The sequence below is a fragment of the Chanos chanos genome, chromosome 13, assembly GCF_902362185.1.
Source record: "Chanos chanos chromosome 13, fChaCha1.1, whole genome shotgun sequence".
NCBI lineage: Eukaryota > Metazoa > Chordata > Actinopteri > Gonorynchiformes > Chanidae > Chanos > Chanos chanos.
The window spans coordinates 7,497,825-7,520,979 of record NC_044507.1 but is presented as its reverse complement, the minus strand read 5'-3'; the positions used below and the strand labels follow the sequence as shown (position 1 = coordinate 7,520,979).

Genomic DNA, 23,155 nt, shown 5'->3' with positions numbered 1-23,155 from the left:
TGATTGTGAAAAACAGCAAGAATTTCCTAAGAATGCGTCATATGAGGTAACAATTGCAATAACAGATTAAATCACAACAAAAGTAGGAAAAATAAATGAAATGATTTGGATACAGAGATCATTACATCAGCAGGCATATGCAAAACAAATATGCCTTCTACTTTCTAGGTTTTCGTACTCTGGTTTCCATGTAACTTTTGTAAATATTATTTGTTGTTAGCTATGCAATATAAGGCAAATTTGCAAACACTGAATTGTCTCTCTCTGTATAAACATAAGTCTAAAAAGCATTATCTACACTTTTAAAAGAACAAATTTTGTTTTGCGGAAAGTGCTGATATCTGTGGTAAGGAGAAACACACAATTGTTGGTAAGAAAATAAAATAGTAACATATATGTTTTAATGTGGTTCAGGGACAGTAGAAATCCATGTAAGACACCCCTGAATCAGAGGACACCCGAAGACTTATTTACAAGCAATGGTGTATCTATAAACTATGTGCAAACAAAGCCGACTTTCTTTTAATAGTGTAGCAAAACACGACTGGCAACTAATGGCTCCTTGTTTAAACAGTTTTGCTTTAAGCATGCAGTGAGGCAACCCACCCTTCTCTGTCTCATCCTCAAGTCCAATATGGATTCAAACCTCCTTAAAGTTGTGGTAGCTTTGTCACTATCATTCATTTTATGGTGCTGTTATGTATAGTAAAAAAAAACAAAAAACAAAAATCAAAAAGCTCAAAAAGCAAGAAACTGTATAGCGCACAAATCTGTATCATCCGAATGAATGTTGTATCATATGGGTGAATATCAACAAATAAGTATTAATTTGAAATCTGTTTACTGTTTACATTGAGAAACTTTTTGGCACTTTTTTTTCCCCACTCAGAGGCTTTGCAATTAAATGGACTTAAATTCATGGGGAGATACTAATGATGATGATGATAAATTAATGAGAAAGGACAACCAGTGCTTTGGTTCTCTCTTTCTGCACAGCAAACAATTATTTGCTATAGCCACAAGGCTAGCTATGTACATGTATATAAATTCGTTTATTTCAAATGTGCACTTTATAATTGCGTGTATGAATGATTACTTTGGTGTGGAGGATGAGGTGCTGGGCCTGAACAAAATAAATGCTCTAAACTGTGACTATGCCCTACTGATTATCAGCCTTATGTCAGACTTGGTTGTTTCCACGTTTTCATGAAAAGTTTTGGCTTTTTGATTATCTGTGTGGTATCAGTCTCTCTCGGCATCCCTAATGCTTTTGAAACAGAGGAATAACGTTTACAAATTCCACTTTTTTTTTCTTTTTCTGTGAAATCTGTAATCCTGTAACGATGCCAATCTCTCCACAGATCTAACGATGCTGATGTGGAATTTCGCTATTAATGAACACATCACGGGAAAGGATGATGAAAAAAGAAAAGTAGACCATCTCTTCCACAAGCTGCTCCCTTTATCTTGCTACACTATGGGGAAGAATGGGTGCTTTCTGAGCCTTGCTGACTTTTCTTTTTGTTTATGCGAGATGACTCAAATTGGCTCTTTTAGTTACTATTAAGAGTCTACAGAACTCCCCTGCTTTCTGTCATGTGGGAATAAACATCCTTTGTCTTATCACTGTTCTTAAACACATACATTTTACTGCTGCGTGTTATGCAGGGAGATGATGAACAAATTAGTGTTCCACTGACATAACAAAATTCTGACCACCCACCTCAAATCACAATGGCCTACAAATAACAGAAAGTTAATTAAGAAAACTGCAAAATACTGAATCCAAATAATGATACACAAAACTGTCAAGGCATTCAGCCAGTTTGGTTTATTGGCCTTTCAAGAAGAGCTATTCCATTTGTTATGAATTAGGATGGATTTATATTGTTTACCTGTGCATAAACACAACAAAATTATCACTAGTCTGCAAACTGTAACATGAGAATAAAAAAAAAGATTATATGTCAATCCAGGGTGTACAACACATGCAAAATTTTCAGTGAGCACAGACTTACCTTGATGGGCATTAATAAGTACTTCACACTTCAGCAGATATTTTTTTCCACTTTTAAAAACAACAACTGCATATTTGTCCCTCTCCCTGTATAAATATACATCATGATTAAATGTTGCATGTTGCAATCACTGGCTGTCTAGATGAGGTTATCTGTGATTGTGTGTTAACGAGTCTCCCTTTTGATATGTCTCCGGAAAGTTCAAGGTCATGGACCCTGTTATTGTCCATACTCACGCCTCTTTCTTTCTGTCCTTGAGAGTTTAGCGATTGAGAATGGTGATCAGTAAAACCCTCACCATTTTAAAGAGCTGTTTGAATGCCTTATCTCCTCATCTGCTTTTACGATAACGTAGTGGTGCCCTTAAACAGTAGGACGTTAGAACTTTTATGTCAGATCAACTACCAACAGTCAGATAGCACCAGGGGCTTCCAGTGGTACCATCCCAATGGTTTTTTGAGTATCTTTTGAAATCAAGCTTTTGGTGAGATAAAAGATGACATTTTGTGTAAATTTGTGTATGGCAAAAATCTGAAATTCAAACTCCGTGTCATATATTCAAGTTGAGTTCGCCAAAGATTATGTGATAAACTTTAATCAGCTAAAAAGTGAAAACATTTTAATCTGGGTATCTTCATCTCAAGCAGACAAAAAGAAGGAAATTAAGATATCGCCCAAACAACCAAACCTTTATCAATGAACTGGAAATCCCAGAATGCCAATAGAGGTTTTAAAGTTTTGGTAAAACAAGTATGAAACAAATAACTCCCTGTATTAAATCTTTGCAGGATCCACGGCAGACAAAAAGGGACAAATGATGTCTATGTTAAGGCTGGTTAGAAAGTAAAAACTCTGCTCTGTTCCGTTGTGTTTTACTCACACTCTCACTGTTACAGCAGCCTTTAAACAGATCCATGGTCATGTCCTTCTACACAAGGCCATTGCAGGCCCTCCCCCATCCCTGTTTCTGAGCAACTGCTTTGCAAACAGCCAGCAGCCAATGGCAAAGGTCCTGTTTATTTCGGAGTACTGTCTGTTGACTCAGAAGGGCCTCTCTGAATGGAGCAACAGCCAGTAAATGATTAAGAGGTTGTTTTTAGATCCACTGCAATTATGAAGACACTGGCCCTCATCAAATATCTGGCAAATAGTGCTCCATCATCGGGGGTGTGACTAGACAAGTGTGAGCTGCTGTATAATTACTCATGGTAAAGAGATGAGTTCAACTGTATACAATATGAATCACTGCAAATAATGTGGTCTTGTAATGGATGATTAATTGTAAGATCAGTATCTGGAAGGAATTCTATGGTTTTAAATGATCCTTTCAGAAACTATAATGAAAAGGATATCTAGGGGGTACAAAAAAATTCGTAAGTGCACAGAAAGAACTTTGTCAGGGAATGTGTTCACTCAGTTCCTCCTAAATGTGATTCTCACTTACACACAAACCTTTTTAACAAGTTTCAAACCTTTTAAAAAAAAGTATTCCTTGAGTGAAATACTAAGTCTATCAAATCATTTAGACTGCTAATGCACATGTTTTTAAACCTGACAAGATCACTCATTTCAGATACAAATGATACAGAGATATCCATTATGTTCATAACTTACACAAAACAGATCACTAACATTTTACTACTACTATTGCTTTTACTAGTATTACTAAAATTTACATCAATATTAGTTTTTGCCAACACTAATGATAATCTGATGATGATCATAATCTCATTTAGTAAATCTATCTATATCACATGACTTCACCCTCACTATGGTCTGAGCCCAATGATGGTGTGGGAAATTAAAAGGACATTAAGCTATTCAACACATATGCAATCTAAATTATGATCAGATTTAAATATGGCACAGGTTATATTTCTTTCACACATTAGAAACACATTAGAATACATATGACTGACCTGAGCAGATTTGATTGGTATTTTTCATTCTGGCTGAGTGGAGCTTTGGAAAGGCCTTCAGAGGCTGCATGGTTACAACCACTCTGGGAGTTCCAAATCTCTAACTTTTCATAATGAATTGGGAAAATTATTAAGGAACCCAATTAAGTATCCAAATGATCATCAAGGACCATCCATCATTAAAACATTCTGTGTTGTGACGGCTTGTCCAAACTCAATTAATCACGTCAAATGTGCAATAATGAGTTGAACCCATCGACATATGGATCTGTGTGATGGAGTTAAGCTGCTTTTGGAATTTTTGTGTGAATTGATGACATGTAATATTCCCATATCAGTAATCGCGTGTGCACGCAATATGGACAAGAATGTATGCATGTATGTATGTGCGTATGCCTCTGTGTGCGTGCAATGGAGTAGGCTGTTTGCTGGGAGAGAGGAGCGTGCTGGATTGGTTATCTCAGTTTTAGGGAGTTGATATTGCTGGCTGTTGCATCTCTTGGTCTGTCAGGCGAAGTTTGGGGCGGTCAGGACATGTGGGTGGGGGGGTAGGGGGAGGTGGAGGGTTTGACTGTTAGCTCTCATGAGGAGAAACAGACAGTTTAATTAATAACCACTGTCCCTTTCCCTCACTACCAGTCACTTCCCAACTGGATCTCTAGACAGAAGCAACCACATGCCTAATCACAAATATTGATGGTTTTCCATAAATCTCGTTTAAGGACTAGAACATACTCTGCACCGGCTAAAGACGGGAGAAATCAATCTGAGGGGACAAGAAGGTGAGAGAAAATGATTTTGTTGACATTTATCATGCGTCTCCATCATTTAGCATGACTTATTGGTATTTTGAGGGAAATTACCTACAAGGTTTGATTAGTCTTCAAAATGGCATTCTGGTTTGGAGGACCTCCATTTTATACCTCGGTGACCAACTGTAACATCTCTGGGGAAATTAAAAAGGGGGTGAGTTTTTTTGCTTTTGAGAACAGATTTATAGTCAGAATTTCTCAGATAGTGTCACAATGATTGAACATTGTGAAAGACTGAGGCCCTGTGCCAAGGCATGTAACTGTTCTCCCCATTGGCCTGTCAGGCTAAGAAATAAGTTCACTTGCCCAACTGCACTGTTATGAGAACAGTAAACAATATCTTTTTCTGGAAACAGACTTTTTCCTGGATTTGGAGCAATTTCTTTTTTTCTCTTCCATTTCTGTAAAGTACAAATGTTAATTTAAGTGTCTTAGTTTAGAAAAAAATTTTCAGTAGTGTGAACAAACAACAAAAGAAAGTTTAAGTAAATATTTCAGGTAAGTCATTTAGTAACTCATTTGTAGCTTTGGATAGTAAAGACAAAAAATAAATAAATATTCAGTATTTTTCAGCTTAAGAAACACGAGACAGCATTTCTCTCTTTCTCTGAATCAGTTCAACAGAAAATGATTTCATTCGTTTGATTATCCTCTGTTTTATGAAAATTTACTGAGAAATCTAAGCCGTGGAATGCTATTCCTTGCATTATGTATAGTTACTTGTACTTTGGCAGAGAGAAGCTTGGTAGAGAGTTGGGTAAGATACAAAACAGTGCCCTCTGTAATCAGCATTAAATAATCGGTAGTGTATCTGTGTGTGTGTGTGCGTGTGTGTGTGCACGTGTGTGTGCATGCATGTGTTCCTGTGTGTGAGCGTGTGTATGTGGTGTTCTAAAGTACTCTCCTCACCCTTACACACAAACACACACACAAACACACACACACACACACACACACGCGTGCACACACACACAGCACTGACACACATATCTTACCCCCAGCATGGTCTCATGGCTGTCAGCTCATTGAATGTGTAGAAAGAACCTGTCATCTTGACTTAGTGGAATACAGCAGCCCTTAGACGCTTAAGTACCGCACAGTGAGGGCAAGTCAAAGGTGAATCCAAAGTGACTAGGTCACCCAAAGGATTAAGGGAGCATCTGAGAGTAAGATTGTACATTGGACTATGTGTCTTGTCATCAATTTTATTTTCTTAACAAGGTATTGTTCTCAGCAGTTTTATTTTCTTGTTGACTGTGGTCAAGCTTTATTTGCAGCACCAGTGCATCCCACTGAAGTGGGTCAAAGGGGAGGCGAACGTTCGTGAGGTATTATGTAGGAGATGACTCATTCTCAGCTCTAAATCCCATCAAAAAAGCACATTCAAATTTGATGTAATGAAGGATGCCAGTCCTACCATATTAAAAATATTGGACAGTTTTCTTACTCATCTGTTTTAAATGAAACTGAAAAAAAAAACTGCTTGAAGAATTACATATCAGCTATTGACAGATCTGGGAAAAACAATCGCCACTCTGTCTTAGAATATTAGCTCAGCCAGCCACCAAGAAAAACGTATATAACAAATTTCTTGAGAGCTTCTTCTTCAAACTGCTCTGTCCTTTTCTCGTTAGTGTAAAAATGAGCTTTTGTCCATGACAAAATTCCATTTAGCTGGTAAATACCAAGAACTTAAACATACCGAACAATAAATGCTGCACGTTTCTTTCCAGGGACAGATTTTCGGATTATCACTGTCATTTCCACTCTGAACTGGTTATTGAATAATCTCCATCCAGTGGTTGGTTCTTCATAGTCTTCTGGATGAATGAGTGGGTGGGAACGGACGTCAATGTGGTGGGGCCACTACAGATCCCGCCAAACGATGGATTCTCCTTATCTGAGAGCTCTCAGTTCTTTGGTAAGCACTTTTCAAAAGTGAACTGACACGTTGTTAACAAATATTGCACATATATTGCAAGTTAAAAAAAATACACAGATGGTTAAGACACATTTGGACACACCAGTTTTGTGTTATGTTTAAATATTATGTAGGAACTGTACTGACAAAACGTATTTGCTAGTATCGTACAGGATCCACGGTATGGAATTTCACCTGACCGTTGATTGGCCAACTGAGAATGGGATGGCACCATAATAATATTGACATTTTAAATATGTCTGGGAATGTCTTCATCTCAGACTAAAATCAGATATCAAAGTGCCTTTGCACGTTATGAGTCAACAGCCAACGATCTGACGCGGAATTGCAGTTGTCAAGTTAATAAGCAACCATAGCAACCTTTAGTCCCATTGGCACTCTTAAGGTAGTATCAAGGCGTCCCAGTTCTACTGCCGTTTGTGAGAGGGGCCACTTTCTGGTCACGACAGACAGGGAGCTATTCTGTCGAGTTAAAGACAGATTAATGGATGGTTATTGAACAGGACAGAGGTGGTTTTTCCATATCCTCACTAGGTCCAGCTGTCATGGACATGGTGCAGGGGAAGCCTGCAGGTCAGTACTTTTTGTCAAGTTGTTAATATGGCATCCAAATCAGTATCTGTGCTAAAGTGTTATCTTTAAGTGACTTGTGAGAGCTTCATTGTACAGAATTGGTCTAGCTGGGTCATCTTATGGCTTCTGGTTTCTTGTGTGTTTTTATTTAATACATTCTTTAAAGTAGGATTTAAGGCACGATGAAAGATCTTTGATAGGTGGTTGAATTGTTCATATTTCCTAACCATGTAGTTTTCAAAGGCCTACCAACGCTGGGGACAACGAGAATGAAAGTGCGTGTTGAATTGTTCAAATAGACAATATGAATAATTCAGACATATGTACATCAAATGACAATATTCAAACACAAGTTCATAAGTCTAAATGATTACGTGTGGTTAATTATGCAGGACCCGCTGGTATCTGCGATATCTTGTAAGTCTTCCCTTTGCTCTGCAAAGGTAAGTAAGGTTAGCACCTGTAGAGCTAGTGACTCATTTTTCCACACCTAATATCTCCAAATGATGCAATAGGCTTAAGGAAAGAACTGTAAGTTTGAGTCTGCCAGTAAATATATAGACTCTTGACTGGCAGTGATAAACGCTGATAGGTTGGAGGAGAGGGACTCACTATCAGATGTCTGATGTCCCTCTGCACTATTAGACGGCCCCTTTGATCTGGGGTGTCACTTTGGCCCCCTATTTGTGATTTTTAAGCATGAGTGCGGGACTGTCTTTCTTTCTTGGGCAAAGCAAGGGGTGTACAATCCTCATTGTCACTTCTTCTTGAATACGCCTCTCTCCATTGATACAGATATCTCCTCTGATACTCTGAAACAAGTGATGACCAAACCTTAGAAACACCAGCTGTTTTTTCTGAGTTTTCCAAGTGTGCTGTGTACTAGTCTAATTTGCCAAAATGTCTCTCTGAGTTTTCGTACGTTTTCTAAGTTCTCAAAGACCAACAGCAAATTTGTCTCTACACTGTAATTTTCCACTTGTTCCACTAAGTAATGATAGCAATGGTTTTGTTTACTGAATTTAACATACTGGATTCAACACTAACTTTCTGACTGACTGAAACAACACAGCAAACTTGAGTGTAGTCACTGTAACACGTGAGTACATTAACATATACTCCCTCACTCCCCTCAGATATTCTGGCCGAGCAGGGGAGTCCACTGCTTCAAGATCAGGAGGGCTTGCCCTTCACCAGCTATCCCAGCATGCAATACTCTGGTGTGGAGCCCTCCATGTCTTCTCCTTCATATTACTCCAGTCAGAACTACTACCCCCAGTACAGCGGAGAGGAATGGTACTCCTCGGCCCCCATGTTTGAGATGCGGAAAGGGCACATCGAAGGCAGTTTTGACACTGAAATGGAGGAGCCTTCAGTTGTGGTGCCCACAGTGTGCAAGAGGAGCAGGCATGCCCCCCAAGCTGGTCGAATCAAAGGGGAGGAACTATGTGTGGTTTGTGGAGACAAAGCTTCCGGGTACCACTACAATGCACTTACCTGTGAAGGATGTAAAGGTGAAGAGCTTGATTTATTAAAATGTATCTAAAAACAAAGGTCATGGTTTAGCAGTGTTTTGATGAAGGGGAGATTTTGGTACTCGTTTTCTGAGATGGAAAATGCTCAGCCTCCAAAAGCAAGACTAGGCAAGGATTCCTTCTTTTCATGTAATGGAAATATTTCAACCTTTCTGGTACATGACATTTCTGTTGACATAGCATTCCCACATGAAGAATCCACCAGTTCTGGGCTCTCCAGGCTGTAATCCCCTGAATTCAGAGCCAATCACGATTTAACTGAAGAATTAAGAATTAATGTTCACCTGCCTACTTGTAACAGTGGCTAACATTACATGCTTTATAACTACAGTACAGGAGATGTATGAAATTTTACCTGTAGCTTTATGGCTTTAATTCACCCTAATCTACAGCAAAGAGCAGAGGCTCGTAGACTAATTATAGCTCTTTGTAAAATACGTAGATGAATGATTTGAAGCGTAATTCCACCTCTCAGGTATGGACAATGCGTAAGAGGGCAGCTGATGGTGTGTGTGTTCTGTGTCCTGGAGGCTTGGCTGGGTTTTGCAGTCCTGCACAGCCAGAATGGGTCAGGTTTCCTCTCAGTTTTCCACAGAATAATGATGAGGGAAAGCTGAGCTCTGTGCTACCATGCAATGTTAATGCGTGTCATTGTGTTCATTACCCTACACTAGAATGTGTAATTACCTGTTCCAAAGGGGAAAAAAAAACCCTGTGCGTATGCTCCCACAACCTGGAAGTAGTTTCTGTGGAAACTGAAGGGGTGGGGGCATCTATGTTAATGTATTACTCTCACAGTGTTATACATTGTTAGTAAACACTAAACACATGGTGACAGTTTTGCACACATTCATCTGTAGAAAGTTTATTTCATTTTGTGAGAAATCTGGAGTTGTAATGAAAGGTGATATGTATTACACATGCATGTATGTGTATATATATATATATATATATATATACACACACACACACACACACACACACACACACACACACACATATATATATATACTCATACACTTCTTAATATATAGCTTGACGTTATATGATATGTAATTTTATATAGTTTGTAAAATCTACACGTATAGCTGTAGGTAACTACATTGCCCACTTACTTAGGGCAGTTACTTGGTGTTGAACCAGGAGAGTTAATCACTCAAATAAGAATCAGAACTATTAGCGAGCAATACAAGCTCGACTGTCATTCTTCAAGTTTTGTTGTTGATACATGCTACAAGAAATATAGTCAGTACATAATAGAGTGGTGTAAATTCTTCTAACTATGACATAGGATGGACCCTAACATGGTCCACAGAATCCTGAATAGTTTATAGATGTTCCCTTCTGCTGAGCTGTCCAGTCATGGAAAGACTGTAGGTTACTTGAAGAAGAGTTGTGACGAAGAATCACACAAGAGGTAGTGTAATATGCAAATGAGCTGCAGTCTTTCTGTTAACATTACTGTAAATGCTAATCATGCTAATGTTACTAATCGCTAATCAAAGCCTCTTTTTTACAGGCTTCTTCAGGCGAAGCATAACAAAAAATGCTGTATATAAGTGTAAAAGTGGCGGGAACTGTGAGATGGACATGTATATGCGCAGGAAGTGCCAAGAGTGTCGACTAAGGAAGTGTAAAGAAATGGGCATGCTAGCCGAGTGTAAGTATTTTCATAATCACACAATCTACATCAAAATATCGCGATATTTTTATTACACATTCATGTCTGTTCAAAGAACATTCATATGGTGAAACAATTTTCATAAATGTATCTATTAACAGAGAAGTTGTGTATTTCATATTTGCTGTGACTTTGGTGATCCAACATTGTGTTGTTAACACCTCAATTACAAAACCGAAACCAAAAATCTTATGGTTCGAAATAAGAGAAGAAAAACAGTTTCTCGGTCGTAGTTCAAAAATGGCTGCGGCAAACCTGTCCCTCCCCTGACGTCCGCCTCATAATATTATATGATACCATCATATCATTCAGTTGTACGATACGATCTGGGATCAAGAGGACAACCCTCATTATGAATGCAGGGGCTAGCATTGTAAATGTCTATGACAGACAGCCTGTCAGGCAGCCCACAATAGAGAGGTCTTGCCTTTGTTATTTTTGAAGGGAAGGGGCAATGAAAGAAAAATAGAGAGAGTGAGAAATGAATTTCAAGCGAAAGAGTGATACAAGTTTAAAAAGCAAAAAAAAAACAATTAAAAAATCCACTGAGTAAATAAAGCCGAACTGCATGATTAAGGGTTTTGCAGATGAAATAATGAATATAATGAATACTGACCCAATGGGTGTTCTGTTGAAATACAGCTGGTAAGCAGGAGAATGTGAAGCTGTCAGGCAGAAAGAGAGAGAGAGAGAGAGAGAGAGAGAGAGAGAGAGAGGTTTGTCCCACTGAGCTCACAGGTTTCATGAATAGTACATAAATGTTGGTATAAATATTGCAGAGAGCAGGCGTTCACCGGTCAGCTTGGCTGGCACGCTAAAACCACTCACATAATCCCTGAGCTGTCTGCACACATCATCCTTAAGTCTCGGAGTCTTAAATCTTCACTTTTTTAGTAGCAATTCTCAATTCACAAACTTACACCTTCATGAAACAACAAAGACAAACTTTTTTTATGATCTGAAGGTCCAAGCAATCTTATGTAGTCGGTTACCACAAAAAAACTGTCTTCACCATTTCTTACACTGTCGTCGGCAACCTCAAAGGCTGATGTATGTTCAGCAAAGAAGAAAAAAAAAAAAAAGATGTAACAAAACCATATGTTGAGCAAAAAAAAGTAACAAAATTAAACATACTAGTTGTGTAGAACACACAACAAAATCTAGTATAACAGTCTATTCTGATATATCAGTGGTTTGTTCCACCAGGTTTGCTAACAGAGATCCAATGCAAGTCCAAAAGACTAAGGAAAAACACCAAAGCCTCGCCTGAGGAATCCACTGGTGATGACGTAGAGATAGGAGATAGTGGAGATGTCAAACAGGTCACCTCCACAACTAAACTCTCAAAGGTAACACCAACATTTCATAGTCTGTTAAGTACATTTGTATCCTTATCCTTAAATTCATTCAGTTGCTAAGTGTTGCTAATCTATGGTGTGATGCTTTGAACTCCAACAGGCTGTGCTCTGTGACAGATTCAACTCGCACTTAAACAGTATTTCGAAGAAATACAATGTATGGTTTTACTGCATTCATGTTAATAAACAATCAGGAAATAAAAAATACTTTTATCCAGGCTTGGCACTCAGTTACCAGTTACAGTGTAACTACGCAGGTCTAGGTGGAACTTCATGTGCTACCAATGATAAGTTTTATTGAAGTATCACGGCAGTCCAAGGCCATTCATCATAGTTCACGTCGCTGCAGCGAAAACGTGTTTCTCACTGCTGGTCCACACATCCTATGTGTGTTATATAGTATATGATGCTGGAAAGTTGTAAAGTTTTACGTTACGGGGTGAAAAGTTGAGAAGTTATTGGGTTCCAAATGTGAATATGAAACATTGTGACTCAGCTGTATTACATTGATTTGCTATCAGTCAGTCGAAACACTGGACTCAAAATCTTTATGAAATAATATTGAAAATTTCCCATCTGTAAACTGACATTCTTTATTTTTTATTTCAGGAGAAAATTGAATTGAGTCAAGACCAGAAGTCTCTCCTGAATTTTATTGTGGATGCTTACAACAAACATCGTATTCCTCAAGATATGGCTAAGAAACTGGTAAGTTCATAATTTCTACAAAACAATTCAAGAACGTCTTTGTAGTTAAAAGATTAAAAACACCATAATTTCAACAAGCTTATTCAGAAAACAGCTTCAGATTGTATACCTTCATCTCAAATTTCCATCCAGTGTGTTCTGGCCTAACAAATTACATGAATAAAAGGCTAATCGTAGTCAATTTAAATATTCTTATATTAGTATTACTGTAGAGCACAGTACACAGCCATGGCTTTTAACCCTTATCACAAATATGTTCTGCTTAACACAGTAAATGGTGAGACTCCTTCCTGCCACTGGTAATGGTGGTTACATAACCTCCCTTATCACTGCAGAATGCCATAAAATCCTGGCAGTAGAGAATTTTCTCCTCTCTTTTCTCTTCTCTATCTGTGTCTCCAGCTGCAGGAGCAGTTTAGCACAGAGGAGAACTTCCTTTTACTGACAGAGATGGCGACAACTCATGTTCAAGTGCTGGTTGAGTTCACCAAAAACATCCCAGGTCAGAATGTTGTTGGACTTCACATCTGACACCTTAGAATTTAAGTTGATACTCGTTGCTTTCTCAAACTGTTCAAAGTAGAATTTAAGCATTTACATACAGCTACAATACTGATAGCAGATCATACTATAATATTGTACTTTTTATTAGAATGACAAAAGAATGTGTTTTCTTCTTCATTCTGCAATGTCTGACACCATATTTTAACGAACAGGGTTAAAACATAGGTCAAGTTAAGTTTTTCCTTTATTAATCCACACACTGGGGAAATGTGACCTCTGCATTTTAACCCATCCAAGGTGAACATACAAGCACACACATAGACACTAGGGGCTGTGAGCACACACACACACACACACACACACACACACACCTGGAGCAGTGGGCAGCCACAGCCGCAGTGCTCGGGGAGCAGTTGGGCTTTGGTGCCTTGCTCAAGGGCACTTGAGCTGTGCCTATTGTATATATATGTGATGTATTCATTGGATTCTTCAAACAGGCTTCCAAATCTTGGACCACTGTGTTTTTTTTTTCAATTTCATAACATATGACATCATATTTTAATGAAGAGGGTTAAAATATGTGTATATGTTTTGTATTCTTTGGATTCTTTGAACAGGTTTCCAGACCCTAGACCACGAAGATCAGATAGCTCTACTGAAGGGCTCAGCCGTGGAGGCCATGTTCCTTCGCTCGGCCCAGGTCTTCACCAAAAAACTTCCCCACGGGCACACGGAAGTGCTGGAGGACAGGATCAGAAAGAGTGGTAAGTCTGTTTCAGACCGGGCCAGACCAGTTCAGTAAATAGTCTCCTACTTCATCTGTGGGGGGTTGATTTACCCTCTCCATAGGTGATAGGACTACTTAATCAATAGTGGTGGTGACTGGGTTTACCTCACTAATGCCTAGTATGTCTGCTTGAACAAGAAGAAGTATGTCTACTTCACCCTCAAGTTGGTGGTCTACTATTTGTTGAAAGCCTGCTTCATAAACAGTTACCTTACCAAGTTGTTCTACCTTTCCCAGTGGTCGTGATCTACCTCTTGGTTGGATGGTAGGTGTACCTCACTTCATAACTTTGGCCTCATAATTTCATTACTTGTAATCTGTAGAAAACTGAGGAGCAGTCTCAGCACATCATCCCTCTTCTGAATCATCTTTGTCTCTTGGGGCAGGCTTTAGGAAGGTCTGTCATACATTATGCATTTGTCTGCCCTAAATAACAACCTCTGTAAATTTGCCCAAGCTTGATTATCCTGTGGTGTAGGTTTACACTCGTAAGCAGACAATACAGCCTTCTGCTTAGTCCAGAGACTTGGTGTACCGCCAGAAGCTGCACTTACAGAGGAGCACCCTTTGATAGGATGTTTAAAGCTATGTTGTAACAGTTTGGAGAAACAATACTCTGTTACTCCTCGTTCAGAAGTCATACAGTTCATAGAATATAGACTGGAAACTCAACAGTCACACAGTTAAATCTGATATGGACCACACCTGTTGCTGGGAAAACCTGGCCAATAATTCAAGATTCTGTGTGGACAACTGCATTCAATAACCAGTCTGTGTTACAACTGTATCACTTTTAATGAATTTATCTGGCTAACCACACAAATAGTAGAACTTTCTACAGTGTTGTATAATTTGGGTTGGCCACATGATCCCTGTCTCAGATGTGTATAATGCCTAAATACATTACCTGATTCACTCAAGCAAAATGAAGGTCAGGTTTGATCACCCGAACCCTTTATGCAGGCAGTTTCTGTGGTTCTTAGCTAAAGTGAATGAATTAAATGTTCTGAGTTGTGGTTGGAGATAGCTAAAAATGAGTTGGCAAATACATGGATGTCACCCTCACAGCCTCTGATACAGGGCCGTTGGAAACTGAGTCAAGTAAAATTTTTGACAAAAAATACAGAAAGTATGAGGGCAAACCAAAAAAGCATTCAGTCTTTGACTGCAGCAATGTTACCATGATATCTTATGTAAGTAGTTGATCTGGAATGATCACACTAGGACTACATAAAATACAGTGATAACCACAACTGTATAGTAGAAACGATAGTATTTCATAAACAACAACAAAGTACTATATAAATGCTCATGTTCAAAAAATATTATCCCAAAGCTTTGAATAGACATTCTTTAATGTAGAGTGCCCACTGCATTTTTCCTTATGACAGCGAAGCTTGGATTCATTATTTGTGTTTACTGTGCTGTGATCAAGCCCGGACAGTTTGGTTCAGTCATATTGATATTTCCAGCTGGACAGTTGAATCACAAGTGGCAGCAATTGTCGTTTAGGAGTGCGTCATTCCGTTCCCCTGGTGAGAGGCCAGAGAGATTCATGCAAAAGGCCAGCGAGAGAGAGAAGGAGAGAGGCTGTCTAAAGAGCCTATTGTTCTCTATCTAAACATCGAAGAGGCTATTGTCCCCCTCACTGCCTCTGTTTGCTTCTGACATTTCTGTGGCTTCTATGATGTGTCTGAGTGCACAAACCATAGTCTTTTTCTTTCTTTCTTTCTTTCTTTCTTTCTTTCTTTCTTTCTTTCTTTCTTTCACTTGCTCTGTCTCTCTCTCTCTCTCTCTCTCTCTCTCTTTCTACCTCTCCATTCCCTCTATTTTTGGAGAGGGTGGCTGGTAACGTCAAAGGTTATCCCTCTATCAAGAGTGGATGTAAATGACACCTTAAAATGAGTCTTCATTCTCTGATCAGTATCTTCTCTCCGAAGGTAAAACTGGTCTCACAGAGATCCAGTGCCACACTTCCACTTGTACAGAGTTATGCACTGAGAATATTTATTTTCTCTGAAAACACACATAGCATATTGCCCATGAGGGTTACTGGGATACCATTTTAACCATTCTGTGGTTGAAATAGATCTAATAAGGGTTTGCTTTGTCTGTCTGTCTGTCTGTCTGTCTGTTTGTTTATCGAACTTTGAAATACATAGGTACTCTCATCGTGGGTTTTCCCTCCCTGGTGAATGAGAGTCCTGTGTGGCCGTCACACTGGATGTTTTACATAAGAAAGATGCTCTCAGCTCTCATGGCAAACAAACAATATAATTCTCAGTGATAATGAGAAAGACAAAGACCTCACACAAAGCATCCTGACCCTTCAAAGACGGCTCTCAATAGAGAGCTATTACAGAACCTGATGAGGGGCAACATGCACACACACACACACACACACACACACACACACACACACACACACCCACAGTTGGCTACTTTCCAATTAGATCAGGTCCTCAGACCCCAACCACATGATTACTGATGGCATATTTTAAACAGTGTTCTTAGGGCTCCAAAAATGACTCCACTGTGTTGTAACATGTAACATGACAAAATGAGTATTTGTAAACAGCAAAAACTGATATATATGTATATTCGCAGCAACTACATCATTTTCTTTTGTGACATATAGATACTGAAGTCAGCGTACATCTTGGTGTAATTTGCCTAAAGAAATCTCTTAGTGTGAAGTCAGATGTACAGTTGCGTTGTTGTGTTTATTGATCAAACAATACAGTATGCCAAAGTTAATAATACACACACATACATACACACACTCATGCATAAACACACTCACAATATATTTAAATACAATGCTTGTTATTGTTTAGTAGTCATGGTCAGTTGCCAAGAGAGACAAAGGTTCTCATCCAGGCTGTCCTGTTCTCCTTGGATAATATCGCCACCTTGTGGTTAAAGAATAAAAATTGAGGCCACCTTTTCTGCTCAAATTCTATATCTCACAGCTATTGAGGGTGAGAGACATAGAGAAGACATAATGGTTTACTTGTTATAATTCTTCCTCAGTAAAAGGCAATCGGTTATACATTAGTAAATGCATAAAATAAAATCACAGTTTATAATTTCCTAGATTCCCAGACAACAACACAGTGGTACTCTGCTATACAAATGAACTAAACACGCTGTCTTCCTCAAGGCAAAACAATGCAGTAATACCCTATAAATACTGATTATTCATAATTTATCTTATAATATCAAAATAGGTTATTGGGCATGCATTTGAGGACAGCTGCAAAACCAAATCAGGAACAAGGAAAAACATTATTGCTCGGACCTGATAACCACTGAGACCACTTGAAAATTTTCAAAATTCCCCTGTCACAGATTAATGCACTTATATATAGTTGGTTTATGGGTGAGGTTGAGATTTGACTATTGTTCTATGTAAAGTGGAAGCTTTATCAGACTAGTAAGAGGAACTGGGGTTATCACACGCAACAGTCCAGAGCCTGAACCTGCAGAACCTGCAGCCTGAACCTGCAGAAGTTTTGTGGCGGCTAAGACAAAGGATGTCCTTCATTTCTCTTATCAGCAAAAATCATTGTCATGATTTCTCGAGAATATGACATGCTTTTTTTTCTTGTGCCAAAGCTAAACACAAATATTTTTGCACTGAAGACAGCTGAGATTTACCCATACCCATTTAACCATTAACTTGCTAATGATCTATTTTGGCAGTGAAATTCAATATTGTGCCAGACGTTTACTGTGTTATGGGGACAAATATCAAAGATATTGGAGATGTGTGTCCTGATAATTTGGCTATTACCTGCATGGGCATCAGAGCTGTAGTCGAGACCACCTTTGTTGAGTCCAAGACAAGTCCAAGACCAGGACTAGTTGCGACCGAGTCAAGACTGAGTCAAAAGAGGTCCGAGTCCAAGTCAAGACCGAGTACAAATGAGAGAGACAAAAAAATGAGAGAGAAAGAAAAAAAAATCCTCTTCGAGACAGAGGACAGTCAATGGCAGCCTGAGCCCGCTTCTGGTAACTGGTGCTTATGTGCCGAAAGATTAAGTATTTTGTTATTTGCGAAACCTATAAAAACTTAACTTCACAAGACGCTCCACGTTCCTCATTTTGACGCAGGCGGTAGGCTGCTCTTTTGATATATCCCCTCTAAAATAACAAACCTAAAATTAGGAATGTATTCTCACAATTTTAAGACTTTTTTCTTGTAAAATTACAACTTTGTTCTCGTAATACGACTTTATTCTCGAAATCTCAGAATTTTTTTTCCCCTCAATGTGGCTCGAATACACCGTCGTGACTTTAAGTAGGCCTATAGCCTTTTCACTTAAAAGCCACAAAGCTGAAGTTCAGCTTCACATTTTCATTGACTCAACATCATAAACTCAACGTCAGGCTTATTTATAACATTCAATACAGATTTGCGTAATCTTCTTTAAATTTTGTAATGCTTGAGCTCGCCGACATGGTGTCTGTGGCCAAAATGAAAATGATTAGCATGGCTGCATCTAGTTATTTTTTAAAGGCAGCTGGACTCGGTCGAGATCAACTAGAATACTTGGCAAGACCAATTGCGAAGACCGAGACAAGTCCGAATGCAAATACGAACGAGTCCAAGACAAGTCCGAGGCAGTAGAAAAGACGTTTCAAGTCCAAGACAGGACTCGACGACTACTATGGCCCTGAGGGGCATAAGCTTTATATCCCTGACAAAAACAACTTTTAGTTTCTCCATATTAAAGCAAGAATCTACAACTTATGGAACAGAGAAAAGCAAAACAACTTGCACACTTCAGTGCTCCAAAGTGCGTGTTTAGTTATTTGATCTAGTTTACAAGACCAATTAATTATGGGTATTAGTTGTGTAAGAACATTATGGACAGAGTCACAGATTCAAAAGTGCTAGAGCGATTTGATATAAAACAAAAGCAAGACAAACAAACAAACAAACAAACAAACAAAAAACTCTTGGTGCTGTATTTCTGTGTGAAATTCTACAGAGTATTTATTGTCAATTTGTGATTTGTGCAGGGATATCGGAGGAGTTTATCACCCCCATGTTTAACTTCTACAAAAGCATCAGAGAACTGCAGATGTTACAGGAGGAGCATGCCCTCCTCACCGCTATCACCATTCTCTCCCCAGGTGAGCTGACGACATGGATCAACACAATAACTACACATCTATCATACATGACACTGTCATATACGGCTAGAACTCTTCACTCTAACTCCTTGCGTGTTTAGTCTTTGCCACATGTAGGACTACTCATACTAAGGTAAAGAGTTCAATGACTATAAAAGGTAAGGAAAGAAGTCGCTTACATATGTCTAGAGATGATTCATTGTTTGCATTATGGGAACGCAAAGCTTCATGGGGGTATCCCATTACCGCATATGAGGACTGGGAGTGTTTCACTTAAACTGTTAGGATATTTCACACACTGAGCATGCAAGTGTTTTCTTTATCAGAGCTGTAATAAATGACCGCAAATGCAGGAGTCATACTTGTTTAAGGAAACATGTCAAGAACACAATACAAAATTTCCCCTCCTTATGTTCCAGACTCAGTGACCTTTGTCACTCAATAAATAATTTTTTACAGCCTACATTCCCACGTAAGTAGGAGTATAGAATGTTTCGACCAAAACAGAACTGGTCTCCAGTGCGACTATTGATCTCTTTCAATTTTTTTTTTCAACTGGCGAGTATGTATGACTGATCTTTGTTTGCTGAATAGTTAAAAATTATCAGGAGAGCAAATGATCCCATGTGTATTCAATATCTCCATAATTAAATTGTACAAATGATGGGTGGGTTGGCAGTTTGGATGGTTTCATAAATGCATTGATTTTTATTAGCCTTTAAAGGATACCTGCTTGTGTTACCTGGATCTCCATTACTTAGAGAATTATTGTATTTTAAAGACATGAGTAAACCAAAAAGCAAACAAAACAAATAAACAAACAAAAACACTGTTCTCATTAAAAAAGCAAAATGATAGCTGTATGTAACCACAGCCTGCTGCACTGAATGTCTAACAGTCAAATAATGTGACGCGGTTTGTTATTCACAGGTCAGAAATATAATTACACAGATGAACAGTCATACAGGGTAGCAGTGTACTAGTTCCACAAATGTCCAGTGATTTTCAGTGATTGTGCCTTTATTATAAGACTCCTGTTTCTATGGCCTAATAGAGCGTGTGCATACCCTGACCAGTGGGCTGTGAGGCAGGGGACCTGAGTTTGCGTGCTCTACATTTTCGAGGAACGGCTGCAGGGGTTGGGAATGTAGCTGTGAGGTGCGCTGCTCAGTCTTTGTGGCGTGGGGGTGTGGTGCATAATAAAACAACAATCAGTTAAAACCAACTATTGAGTAATTATGTTAGCATGACGCCTCCGCCAACTATTGAGTAATTATGTTAGCATGATGCCGCCGCCGCCTAATTCAGGTGCACCAGTTACGTTTAGCCAGTGATAAAAAGTGGTTTAGTCTGCTGGAAGTCTTTAAGAAAATGTGAAAGGTTTTAAATGTGAAAATCATTAGTATATATCTAAGAAGGAAAAAAGTCTACATAGCAGCATGTCTCTAAGGCTGGTCAGCTCTGTAAGGTTCAGATAAGCTCCTCTAGAGAGAGGCAGAGCTGTCCTTACATGTGGTCAATGTGAGTATTATCGTGTGTACTCCCCTCACAAATGTAATTACACACTGAAACACTGGGGATCCCTGAAATATTTGACCTATTTATAAAAAACAAAGACAAAAAAGTCCCATCAGAGTCCCAAAAATGTGAAAATATTACATTCGGTGTTGACCCCTGAACTGTGAACATTACGAAAACTAACTCTTGAAACTCTTGAAAAATAATATACTGAATGATAGTCATAATGCTCCCAAAATGGCTGTCCGCATTATGTTGCTTTTGTTATTTGCAAAACAAAAACAGAAACGATCTCCCTGCTCTCCTAATTGTGTGAAAGTTCAAGCTTCAGGCCCTCTGCGTAAGACTGACGTTAATGCTGATATAATGACTGTTCTGTTTGGCAGATAGGACATTTCCCGCAATTCCGTCTGAGTGTTTCCTTTAACGCTAACACGTTGCCAGCACGTAAACCCAATAGAAACACGGCACGGTGTTCTTGCTTCCCTTGTAGACCGGCCATACGTGAGGGACCAGCAGGCTGTGGAGCAGCTTCAGGAGCAGATGCTGGAGGTTCTGAGGAAGTTCTGTAAGCTTCAGCACCCTCAGGAACCTCAGCACTTTGCCCGTCTGTTGGGCCGCCTGACGGAACTACGAACCCTCAACCACCATCATGCTGAGATGCTCACGTCCTGGCGCATGAGCGACCACAAATTCACACCTCTACTGTGTGAGATCTGGGATGTGCAGTGAGTGATGTGCACCCAAAGACTGAAAGACAGAGAGAGAAAGAGAATAACAGGGAAAAGAGAGAGAGAAAAAAAGGGGGGGGGGGGTATGCGATAAAACTTACCATATGTCTCAAAGACAGATTAACACACTAGGAAAGGGAAAGGCATAATTTCTTTTTTTTGTTCTTTTTTAGACAATTGTGATTTAATATGATATGAGTTTAATAAGGGTTTGTGACTTGTGTAAACTGCCAAACTATTCCAAAACTGACTGAGATTACTGGCAATTATATTTAACTTGTAAATAGATGCAAAAAAAACAATGAAATAGATTGAGATTCAAATAAACCTGTCATCAGGATATAGTTATTACTGAAGTTTATGGCTTATTAAACATGTTTACGTAAATGTACATTTTCTTTTTTACATACTGTGTCCAGTGTTTGATTTTTTGAATTCAATGAATGTTTGGAAACCTTGTATAAAAATTATTGTATAAAAATTCTTCTCATCTTTTCAGGTTTCATACTAGTTCACTCATCTGTGTGGGCCCTTGCTAGTTCATTTACAAACTATAACTAGAACTATATTTTACTATAAACAATCGTATTTAATCTGCCTATGTAACTGAGATTTTTCATAGCTGGTCTTCTCTACAGAGTAAACATGGAGTGTTGCATGCGTTTACTAAAATGCCATCACTCTTGTTTTATCGTCAGTATTACACGCACGTAACATTCAACGTGATTCTCCCTTCTACTCCAACTCCAGCCCTGCCCTGGCTCTCCACTGTACTCTGGTTAATCCACCCCCCCCCCCCCAACCCCCACGTGTGTGCGTGTGGAGCATGTGGTGCACTTGTGTGTGGGTTTGAGGGCATGCGAGCGTGTGTGTGTGTGTGTGTGTGTGTGTGTGTGTGTGTGTGTGCGTACTCATATTATTGCAGATTATTTTGTTTGAATTACCTGCTTCTGTAAGATGAGCTTTACTGAACAAATTAAATGACATTAATGTGATAAAATGTGATAATGTGTTAAAGGTCATCTCTGTGGTCTCTGAAATCACTAACTGTCTGTGTTCTTCATTTAGAACAAAAACTGAGAAAACAAAACATAAACTGAGAATATATGATCAAAACCAGAATCCAGAATTGGAGTGAATATAGCTGATTCATTTGTGCCTACTCTTTAACCAACTATATAAACATTTAAAGCTATCAGTGACGTTATGTTATGGGCATGTATGGGTGAGTATGTGTATGGCTTGATGGGTGTGTTTTTTTTATTGGTCATACCTAGATACTCTTAATCCTCATCCAAACCAACCCCTCACCTCACACACACACATTCACTCCCACACCCACAAACTCATTCACTCTCCACAGAGCACAGACTCCAGAGTGGCATCAGCATGGTGTCATAGTGTGTACTCAGTCCACCACACTGAGCAAAATGGATGCTCTGTCTCTATGTCTGTCTCTGTCTCTGTCTCTGTCTCTCTCTCTCCCTCTCCCTCTCCCTCTCTCTCTCTCTCTGTAACTCCTGTCTCTTGTTCCATATACACAAACTGAATCAATCCTCCAGGGGGTATGGTAAATGTAGGGATAATGTATGGGTCTGATAGGGGATGACAGTTAGGGTCTACATGTGTTTGATGTACCACATGACAGAGGGTTACCAGGACAACACATTCTTATAATATGTTTTGTTGTGTAATTTTGTTGGTTTTGTTTTGTTTTGTTTGTTTTTGTATCGGCAACATGCTGGCTCTGTGAGAAAAGTTTCTTTCTGAGATCCCGTTGCCTTCCACTTTTTGTGATGAACAGGCAAAGCTATGTAACAGCTTATCCATTTGTACATCATATTATTTTTTTTTTTTAAAAAATTAAGAGTAAGATTTGAATTTGGCTTGGTGGGAAAATTCTATACAGTATAGGCTAGAAATGTGT

General features: G+C 39.0%; 1 protein-coding gene across 1 annotated transcript; it reads left to right on the top strand.

Moving 5' to 3' along the window:
* Positions 1 to 4,552: 4,552 nt before the first annotated feature.
* On the top strand, positions 4,553 to 22,022 carry nr1h4 (nuclear receptor subfamily 1, group H, member 4). The gene is made up of 10 exons (XM_030791001.1): positions 4,553 to 4,719; positions 6,483 to 6,670; positions 8,401 to 8,778; positions 10,319 to 10,459; positions 11,687 to 11,829; positions 12,448 to 12,546; positions 12,949 to 13,048; positions 13,668 to 13,814; positions 18,866 to 18,979; positions 20,991 to 22,022. The coding sequence occupies exons 2-10, from the start codon at positions 6,574 to 6,576 to the stop codon at positions 21,227 to 21,229; spliced, it is 1,458 nt and encodes a 485-aa protein (XP_030646861.1). The 5' UTR covers positions 4,553 to 4,719; positions 6,483 to 6,573; the 3' UTR covers positions 21,230 to 22,022.
* The last annotated feature ends 1,133 nt before the right edge of the window (positions 22,023 to 23,155 follow it).

Bases quoted from the DNA above. Each gene is read 5' to 3' on its own strand.
- nr1h4 (XM_030791001.1), top strand. From the start codon at position 6,574: ATGAATGAGTGGGTGGGAACGGACGTCAATGTGGTGGGGCCACTACAG. The intron at 12,547-12,948 runs GTAAGTTCATAA...CTGTGTCTCCAG, and splicing joins AAGATATGGCTAAGAAACTG to CTGCAGGAGCAGTTTAGCAC. The intron at 13,049-13,667 runs GTCAGAATGTTG...TTCTTTGAACAG, and splicing joins GTTCACCAAAAACATCCCAG to GTTTCCAGACCCTAGACCAC.